This window comes from Oxyura jamaicensis, chromosome 1 (assembly GCF_011077185.1).
Source record: "Oxyura jamaicensis isolate SHBP4307 breed ruddy duck chromosome 1, BPBGC_Ojam_1.0, whole genome shotgun sequence".
NCBI lineage: Eukaryota > Metazoa > Chordata > Aves > Anseriformes > Anatidae > Oxyura > Oxyura jamaicensis.
In genome coordinates this window covers 133,288,754-133,299,272 of record NC_048893.1, presented here as the reverse complement: position 1 = coordinate 133,299,272, position 10,519 = coordinate 133,288,754, and the positions used below count along the sequence as shown (strand labels likewise).

General features: G+C 37.8%; 1 protein-coding gene across 3 annotated transcripts in view; it reads right to left on the bottom strand.

The window, feature by feature from the left end:
• Nucleotides 1–10,519, bottom strand: part of P2RY8 (P2Y receptor family member 8) — a 34,748-nt gene continuing 24,229 nt past the window's right edge. For all 3 annotated transcript variants that reach the window (XM_035314408.1, XM_035314464.1, XM_035314531.1), the window contains one exon: nucleotides 1–5,032. In XM_035314408.1, coding sequence (XP_035170299.1) covers nucleotides 3,893–4,966 — 1,074 coding nt within the window. In that variant the 5' untranslated portion in view covers nucleotides 4,967–5,032 and the 3' untranslated portion in view covers nucleotides 1–3,892. The remainder of the gene's footprint in view (nucleotides 5,033–10,519) is intronic.

Here is a 10,519-nt window from a genome sequence, read left to right as displayed (position 1 = left end):
TAGCAATGGAAAATCGATTCATTTTATTGTATAACTTGATCTCTCTGCCCTGTTCTAAGCTGGGAAATAGCTCACACATGACAGGTGCAAACAAATCTTAAATCTTAAATTCTTTCCTTTTCATGGTTTCTTTCTTTGTTTTTTTATGTACAAAAGTCAAAGGACATTCATAGGTTAAATTGTTACACAAATAATATATATATATATATAAACAACCACCACCAACAAAAACAGAACAGAAGCCTGTACATTTGTGTCTTCTCAGTAAAACTACTACCACAAAGGCAATCAAGTATGCATGTCATACAGAACCCACATTTCCCAAACTGAAGGCAGTACAGACAAGAGCTTTTTGATAACCTCTCAAATGGCAACCTCCATTTATGTGTATGTTTATATGTATGTTTATATTTATAAATGCATTTAAGCTCACATCCACTGAACAAGGAGGGTAGCAGTCTTGCGACCTCATGGTGTCCCATGAGGACATGTTTCAAGTGTTGAAGAAAAGTTAACTGGGCTACTTTTAAAAAATATTTTTTTCTCCTCCTCTCGTAAAACACCCCTCCAAAACTTCACAGTATATACCATCAGACTCAAAAGATATCTGGAAGAAGCAATCAAAGATTGTATTTCTTTCTCAAGGAACAATCCCACTAACACAGACTGGAATTTTGCCTCATCTGAGCTAATTTGAGACTAGCTTATACAATGGTGCAAAGAATGGGACATCCTTTTTAGGCACCATTGAAAAAGGAATTAAGTGCTGTGGAGAGCTGTGTGAGGCTGGAGAGAAAATTTTCAGTCAGTTGTGAGCATCTTTTATCAGTTGCAAAAGGAGCAATTCAGTATTTTTCAAAATATAGTTGCTGATGTCCAAAGTGCAAAATCTCTGCTTTTTCAGCTCTGACGTCAGTTACAGTTGAGGCATGTTTCAGCACATTTCAGGATGCACTAAATGCTTGAAGATTAGGTTCAAAATAAAGCAGAATGAAAATCTGCATTAAAGATAGGGGAAGTAACAAAGAAGAATATTTGCAGAAGAAAAAAAGAAAAAAAAAAAAAAAAGCTGAAAAAGGTGAGAGAATGGGATTTTAGTATAACCTCCAAAACAGTTTCTGACACCATAAAATACCAAAAACAGTTTTGGTAGTGAGAAAGCTGGAGTTCTATGAAAGGGGAGATTTGAACAGCCAGACAAAGCAAAGCACTGCTAAGTTAATACACAGGTTTGCAAAACATAAATAAACTAACTGAATTTCCACCTGATGGATATGGGACAACTCAGGAAAATCCCAGCCTGTGATTTTTTTCAGACAGTGTAGGCAAACAGAGGCACATATCCAAGCTACTGAAATTCATGTAATGCTTTTGGAAGCACTGTGGAATATTTTGTATTTCTTTTTATTAACATTATTTCTTTCTTTGGAGGGGTAGAACAGGCAACTGTGTGGGGCACAATCAAAGAAAATGGCCCTGAATGAGCTGGACTTGGACACTGAAGTCCCAAGCAAGCAAGCAGTATTTTTTTGTTTGTTTGTTTTGGTTGGTTGGTTGGTTAGTTTTTGCTTTAGACACATAAAGTTATCCTTTTTCCTTTTACCTCCTCCTCTGTCCTGGATCTTGTCTTTCAAGGAAGCAGTAATCTGTTATCTCATGCCTACCCAAACTAACAACTCACATTTCCTGCCAGAAGCTCAGATCCTGGTGCAAGCAGGTATTTTGGAGGATGTTCTAGAGCTGACATGGGAGCTCAGAGCCTCTGACTTGCATAGGCTCTTCTCTTTCAGAATCTGTGAGGTGATTTGTAGTTCCAAGCCCATCTCACCACATCTGGCACACATTCAGTAATGCAGCATAGCTTCCATGAAGTTTGATGGGCAAGTGTTTTGATGGGCTACTTGTGGCTAAAGCTGACCTGATGGGCAGAAAATGTGCAGATCACTTAAAGCTAATGCTATGAAATGCGCAAAACACCTCAGATGGCTTTTGAAAGGTAGCACTAGGTCCACCCAGTTTTATCCTGCACCAATACTGATGATACTTTAGCAGAGGGTAGGATGTACAAATATCTCACAATGGAATTTGTGGGTATCCAGCCTCTACAGCGATGAAATTCATGGTGAATTAGTGGTAGAAAAATGGCTTTAAATCATAAAAAAAAAAAAAAAAAAAAAAAAAAAAAAAAAAAGAGGGAGCCAAATAGATAGTAGGAACCATTAGTGATGTCTTTTACTTAGCTATGTAGCTGCAGGAGCTCAGAAATCAGTACAGCTGGCAGCTACTGCTCAAGGGAGACACAATGTGGTGTCTGAATCAACTATTCACAATGTCAAAGAAAGCCTCCAGCTCACCAATGTAGCACCATCCAGTTGCAGTGTAGCAAAAGGAAACAAACAGCTTCATCTTGCTGGTGAGGGGAAGCTTGTCTGGCCCTGTCAGGTGGGTTTTGGGGTTCTTTACTCTCCTGAGAGCCAAAGGTAGGTAAAAAGCCCACAGGAAAAACTTTGTCTTTCTCTGTCCCCAGGGTGTATTCTGTAGCAGTTGTCTTTTCAAGCGCCCAGGCAGTTGCTGAGATGTGAGAAGAAAAACATCACACAATATATGCAAACAAGCCAGAGAAGGATATTTCCGAGAGAAATCCCAAGCACAGGACTGCACTGTCAACCTGATTGTAGTTACAGCCTCTTCCCAGGATACTTGGTACCTCTCCCACTATCAAGCCTTGTTTTCATTTTTTTTTTTTTTTTTTTTTTTTTTTTTTTCTGCTTTCTATTTGCCTGTTTGAAAGAAGTACATTTCTAATATCTGGCCATAGGAGTGGGTTTTCAGACAACTTCTGCTGTCACAGAATCACTGTGGTCAAATTCTCATATATCCTGCAGAAGGTCTGATTAATAATCCACACCAGTACCACAAGGAAGATATGTATATCCTCACACTATGTAAAGCTAAATTGTCTGCTGAGGGGGGTGGTGCTTCCACATACGGTCTATACTGAGTTGGTGAAAATGACTTGTTGATACCAATCTAACACCAGAATCATTATTACTGTAGTAGGTCAATGTGGGAAACCTGCTTTCTTAAACCAATTTCTGCCCACTATCCTGAGAAATTAATACCTCCAGGTAATGAAAATATGCAGCAGCTGAAGTGGTCTGAAGTGGTCTCAAACACTGTTACTTCTAGGTAAAACTAGCTTAGAACTAGAAAGAAATGGTAGATTTTCTTTCATAGCATGAGATATTTTGCTGTATAAAACTGAAATAAATATTATCACTCAATCTAACCTTTTCAAAGGTTAGTGTGGTTTGATTCAGATAAATGGGTGAGTGTTGCGGTGAATTCACAGTGGCTATGCATTATGCATTGATGGTAAAATGACAAGCTATGTTTACTCATTTATAGAAATGCAACCGAACAGTAAAGCAATACATTAAAAAAAATAACCCCCACCCTCCCCCTCCCCCAAAAAAACAAACAGCACATTGCTTAGAAAAATAACTCCCCTTCCCAAAATCTCATTTCAATGTATGCTATAACTCATATACAGTAATATTTCACATTCACTGAGGATCTCAAGCATTGGGTAATGCTGAGATTATACAACTTGAAAGTAATTCTTGTTCTAAACTTATGTCTTGGACTAATTCCAGGCCAACCCTTATCTACACTGGGTTTGCTTCAGGGGCTTTTTGAATAAACTCAGTTCCTTTTGTGCTTCCACTTCTTAGCAGAAAATAGTCACTTACTCAAGTAGCATGCACAATATGCATATGGTTTGACTTCTGTCGCTAGAGCATGTTACTTTGAGGGTAGACATTCAAAAAGAAATATTTTCTGCCTTTACTCATGGAGCTCACAGGTGCCTTTCTGCTGGAGAAGTCTAAGGCTAGAAAACACTTTCCTGCCTTTGCAAATAGACCGTTACTCCCTCTAACCCATCCATAGGTCCACTTGACATCGACCTGGCTGACATGGTCCTGCCAGAAAATAAGCTTTCCCTTCTGTTTTCCAAGCTGTCACTGAGCAGTACTTTAGGGCGAAACACTTGCATCAATTTCTGGTAGAATTCTTTAGAGGCAAAGTAGTAAATGAAGGGATCTATGCAGTTGTTGAGGCAACTGAGGCACAAGGTGAGCTTGTAGGCAGGGTACAAACTCCTCTCGTAAAACAGGCGGACGATCATATGCGCAAGTAGGATGAAGTTATTGGGGGCAAAGCAAGTGACGAACACCGAAAGGACTATAATCGCCAGGTATATGGATCTAGTCTTCTGCCTGTTACCATATCTGTTTGATGTCTGAATAAGCTTCCGAATGATGCCGATGTAGCATCCAACTGTTACAATGAAAGGGATCAGGAAGAGCACAACAAATAGCGTGAGGAGAAAGGCCACCCAGGCTGCAAAGTTGGGCAGCATATCCCACTTGAGAACGTCAAAACAGGTTATAATCCCCAATTCCTTCACTTCATAGGTCAGATCAGTGCTTTCCAATGGATAGAAAGCTAGTAGCAAGAAAAGCCACATTACCATACAGGCACCGAAGGCATATCTTTTTCTTCTCCACTTGACCAACTTCATGGGATATACCACCCCCATGTACCGCTCAATGCTGATACAGGTCATGGTCAGAATGGAAGAATACATGTTGGAGTAGAACATCACAGTCACAAGGCTGCAAAGAAGCTTGCCAAAGATCCAATGATTGCTCTGGGTGTGATAAGATATTTGGAAGGGAAAGCAGAAGGCCAGCATGAGGTCAGTGATGCTCAGGTTGATCATGAAGATAACAGAAGGTGTTTTGGGTTTGATATGCAAGCAGAGCACCCAAAGGGAGAACAAATTGCCGGGGATACTGATGATAGCCACCAGTGTATACACCACTGGGAGGGTGATGGAGATAGCTCTATTCTGGAGCATTGCAAGTGTTTCATTGTCCAGGTGGGATCCGTTTTCAACCATTATTCACAAGGTGGTTGCTGATCTATAAACCAGCTGGATCATATCATGAATTCTTGGCTTCAAAACCTAGAGGGCAAAAGTCAAGAGAGAAAAAAGCAATGTGTTAAAACAAATTACAAACATGCTTCTTATGCAACCTGATCTAGTGGGAGGTGTCCCCCTGCCCATGGCAGAGGGTCCCTTCCAACCGAAACCACACTATAATTCTATATTAATTTAGTAAGAAAAAGGCCTGTGTAGTTTGACATTATTTCTGAAGGAATTGAATCAATGAAAATGTTCTCCTGACAAATGCTTCCTCCCTCCAAATCATTGTAGTGTTTTATTTGTCTCATTTCTTCCTAGCTTTGAACAGCTACTTTTTTCCTACTGAGAGGGTTTCTGATTTTTTTTTTTGCAGACTACACGTTATCATACCTTTTTGTTATTGTGGCACACAGAATATCACATCACAAACTAAAATGAAATTAATGTCTGCATGAGAACACTTTTCCGTAAGTTTCCCAAGAGCTAAACCTATCCTATCTACTCCAGATGCCAAGACCTTGCTCTCTTGTAATATAGAATATTTTCTGATTTCTTTTTGTCCAACTAAACAGAGATCCATTTCAAGTAAATGCTTTTTTTTTTTTTTTCTTTTTTTTTCTTTTTTTAATAGTTTGAAACTGCTTTTTGGAGTCACCTATAATTCTGCAAAATGAGTTTCAGTTTTGCAGTTTGCAAAACCAAACCATGCTTTCACTGTCTGGCCTATATAGACCTTTCTTGGCAGACACAGTCTCTTATGGTTTAGCTTATTTATTTTACAAAGAGTAGCAGCATTTAGCAGATGCAAACAGGAACTCATGCCTCAAAGCACTACATGCATGCAGGAATGCAATTTGACAAAAGTAGAGGGTCAGAAAAAGCAAAGAAGTGGCAATGAATGATGTGAAAGGCAGATAATCAATGATCAGTAAATTCTGTGAAGAATGGACCTGAAAAGGATTCCAGGCCAAGCCAGCTGGTAACTTTGGGCACATCTATGCTGATTAATAAAGAAGACCAGAGAGTGAGTGCAAGCACGCAGTATTACTCGTTGGACTCTGATCATCTCCACTGTTTCATCTCTTCAAGAAACACTTGCCACAAGAGAGTCTAGTTTCTAAAAACATAGGCACAAGTCATACGGTGTCATTTAACCATTTAAATAAGACCTTTAATTTAACTGTAGTCATAGCCAGGAAGCAGTTTAGCAGATTTGCCCCTCAGAGAGGTGGTCAGCTTTCAGTCCTCATTATCTCTGTCTGGCAACTACCATTCTGACAAAAGCTTAGGTTTCTGACAGAAGCTCTTATCAAATGACTTTCACAAAATAACTGTTGATAATTCTCAAGACCTGGCAAAGATGAAGCCTCTATTGATGGCTGCAGTGCAGAAAATAAATATTCAACCCTAAAAATAAACTGAGTGCAGATCCAAAAAAAAAATAATAATAATAAAAAAAAAAAAAAAAAAGCAGCTATAGCAGTAAGAAGCTTGGTGTAGGCTTATTTCTGTTATTTCTTGATTTCATCAGTGAGACATAGTGCTTCAAATATAAAAATATAAATATAAATATATATAATATAAAAATATAAAAATATTCAGAAATAGAGTCAGCATCAAGCAGGTAATGTTTACTAATGTTGCCAGTCTTTCAGGGGGTTTTTAGCTGAGCAAATTGAAACCCAGAAAAAGGCACAAGAAAGTAGGAATAGCAGAGATGTCAGAGACGTGTTCTCAATATATCATGCACATGGCACAGAACAAACATGTTCCGAGTAATAAGCACATCACATGATCAAAACTGCAAAAAGCCCTTTGAGCCAAATCCATTCCAGATGAAATTCTGTCCTTGTCGGTTCTTGAACGATATTAAGAATGAAACTAACTCTTCAGTTTTCAGGGGAACTTGGAAAGGCACTTAACTGACACTAAGCTCTTGAAAAAAGGTAACACTATCTATTTCAACTCTTCTGTGACTTGCTATAGTAAACATCTATTCATGAACCCATTATTGTCTCAGAAATCTGTTTCAAGTGACAACCATTTGTGCCTAGTAACCCTGAAAAGGTTTTCAGTAACCCTGAACAAGGGTTTTATGTATATGTATACCAAAGTAACTACAGATCCTTAATAATAGGCCTTTGCAAGTGAAAGATATTTGCTCTCAGGAACTGAGATCTCACCTCTAGATGGCTATTCCTACAGTTACTCTGTACTTGGGAGGTGGGAGTATGGGTGAAAACCTCCATTAAATCTATCACACTAGGCATAAAGCTGTTCAATATCTCTTACACTGAGTTTTGTGTTAGGGCTAATCACAAAGGTATTTTCTGAAAGCAGCTTCTGCATTTGCTTTTTCAGATAGCACATGCTGATAAGAAATACGCAAAACAGTGTTGGGATTTGTGACCTGCCTAAAGGTAGATTTTACGTGCTTAAGGAACAGAACTGTCAGTAAAACACAAGTGCCTCCCACATTTAGGCAACTCTTGATCAGGGTGCCTGGATTGTAAACTTCTGGGCTTTGTGTTTAGATGCCTACAAGAGCTCTCCAAAGAGGGTCAGTCCCCTTGGCATCATTTTTGGTAAGGAAGATGTCCTTCACAAGGAGCAAGAGAAGATGTCCATCACAAGGAGTGATAGTTCCCTAGTGTCTTCTGCAGGGGAGGAGGGACCATGCAGAGCACACAAGACTTGCAAGTTCACAACCTGTTTCACATCACAGGAAGATGTGGAGTATAGATAACCATCACTCCATCTTTGCCTTTCCTTTTGCCAAATCTTTCTGGGGCTTTATTGCTGAATTCCTTGCTTGTGAAAGCCTGGGCCAGCAGAAGTTTCTGCACTGTCACACTTACTTTTGATACTTTGCCTTTTAAATGGACAGATTAAGCTGCTGGACTCACAACATAGCATTTCAAAATTCTTCAGCTCTCCCATTACTGTTTTTATTTGGGTTTAGTTAGCACTGTATTTGTGTTTCCATCTCGTTCAGGGTACTTTTAAATCCTTCCTCCACCGCAACCACAGCATCTGTCTATCACTTGTGGTTTTAGTTGAAAATGTCATAAATAAAGTGAGAAAGTATTTTTTATAAGCATTAGAATTAGATTTCCCATACATTTGTGAGTTGCTTTCTTGCAATTTCAGGCCTACAACACAATTCAAATCTGTGGATCTTGCATGATTCCCTGCAAAAGAAAATTTCCTGTAGAATAATATTAAAATATCAACCCTCAGCTATGATTTCACAAACTGTAAAAATATAGTTATGCAAATATCCCTGTAATAAATACATTGTTTTGCCTTTATTTTAGCAACAACCAGATCTGTACAATGACAAATGAACATATAGGTAGACTGAAAGAAAAACTCAGTAAGGATTTTTTTAGTGTGAAAGTTCAGTCTTATTGCCATTTACATTAGTCCTAGAGATTTTGACATAGAGAGAGAAATGTTAAGCTTTTCTGCCTGCCTCATTTCTAGAACGTTTAGTAAGCAGATGTATTTCAGTTCCATATTATGTACTAAGAGCACCTGCATCTTCTGGAGTAACCCTCACTAAATCCAGGGAGGATTTTTTTTGCTCTTCTTCATACCCTCTCACTCATGGCACTCTACACAGAAAGCTCACTTGGAACTTCAGTAACACCAGCTTTTTTTCTGAGCTATAACCATAAACTAGGGTGACAGCTTCTTAGTGCCTCTTTTGACGGGGATGGTGATTCCTTTCCCTTTAGAGGACAAAACATGGTGATTAAAACAGTAAAAAGTATACTGAAATAGAAAGATTAAAAAAGCAGAAGAGAAGATGACTGTCTTATTTCTTTGTCATGGAAAAGTAACAACAGAAATGTGTCAACTTTTTTTTTTTTTTTTAGGAGACTAATAAATAAAACTGATATATTTCCTTTCTCACATCTATTCTTTTCCTGTTGTCAATGTCAAGTACACCCGTGAACAAGATTGAAAAGCCTATGAGTTGACTAAAAAACAGAAATACTATTTTTGGTATAAAATACCGTTTTATAAAAAGTTTGTGATTTGAGATGGAAAAATAAATTTCAAAATATTCATCGCAACAGAAAGCCTTCCAAAGCTTATTCTATTTTATTAGTTTGGTTCTCTGTCTGTTAAAGTTCTATTGTCTAGAATAAATAAGTCTAATTTCCTGAATCCTTTGATATTTTTGCACTTTTAGAAAGACACTATTCCAGCTGAAGAATGTAGGACAGCATACTTCAGACTACAGGAACACAAACAACCATGAAGTGTTGAACTCAATTACAAATGTACTCAGAATGAAATAAAATGAAAGCAGAGACTTTATTCTAAGCACTTAAAAAAGTCATATTAGCTGCTTTTAATCAAAGCAAATGTGACTAGAGAATGTATTTTATTTTTTATTAAGATAGTACATTTTTGTCAAAAAATAAAAATAAAAATAAAATTACTTGCTCTTCTTATGACTTATAAAACTGAAATGAGAGCTGCAGGGTTAGGATAGTTTATTTCTCACTAAATTTAGCTAAAACTGGTGAAAACTTTGGAATCCTCTATGTGCAATATTCCTTCTGGGGATCCAGTCTAAATTTTTGGTCAGATGATAGTATTTTAGACCAGTGTAGAAAACAATTTCTTTTATACACTGCGTTTGAAGAGAAGAACAATCAGGGAAGGCAAAGGGATAGCATTCTGAGTTGTGAGAAAAATGACAAACACTTTGATATTTAGATAGAGAAAAGGGTTTTAATATGAGGAACAAGAAGAAGTTCCCTTTTTAACACATTTCAGATCTTGCTCCCAAAGCGTTACTGATGTGATTCAGAGAAACACTTATTTCTGTAAATGTTCACGTTCCCCCAGCCGAGGAATGTCAATAAGTGCATCGCTGACTGCGCACTCCCTGCGCCGAGGGTGGGCTTTGCTGAAAGAGGCCAAAGGTTTTGTTTGGATGTTCTTTCTCACCCTTTCAATAAGCTTTTGTGGAAATTTTAACTTTTAGTGTTACATCTCTACAAGTCAAGTGTTTCCTTCACCCAGTCAAGATCTGAACATAGGTCTTCTAAGAAACTTCTTTGAATTGGGCCTTCCCTTCCCTCTTCTTTTTGCTGAGATCTTTTTTTTTTCGTAGTTTTTTTTTTCTTTGTTTCAGTTTTTTTGTTCAGCATCATCCTCGCAGTCACCAAATGTTGCTGAGTCTGTAGCTATGTTATCACAATGGCATTATTTCACATTAATCTTTCACTTATCTTCTTTTAAAAATGAATACTTTCAAGAAATGAGCACCTTTGTGCACTTGTGTGTGCAATTACTGATTTGTATTTCTGAGCAAACAAAGCTGAAAACATCTAACTAGCTGCAATATTCCTGACCTTCTATGTCATTTGGTTTAAGACAAACAAAACTTCATATTTTTCACTGAAGATTATTCAGATAAAGTACATAAGAAAACCATATCTATGTCTTCACTGAAAAAGATGACTTATTTTTGCACTGAAAGAGCAACTGCAGAATCTCTATATT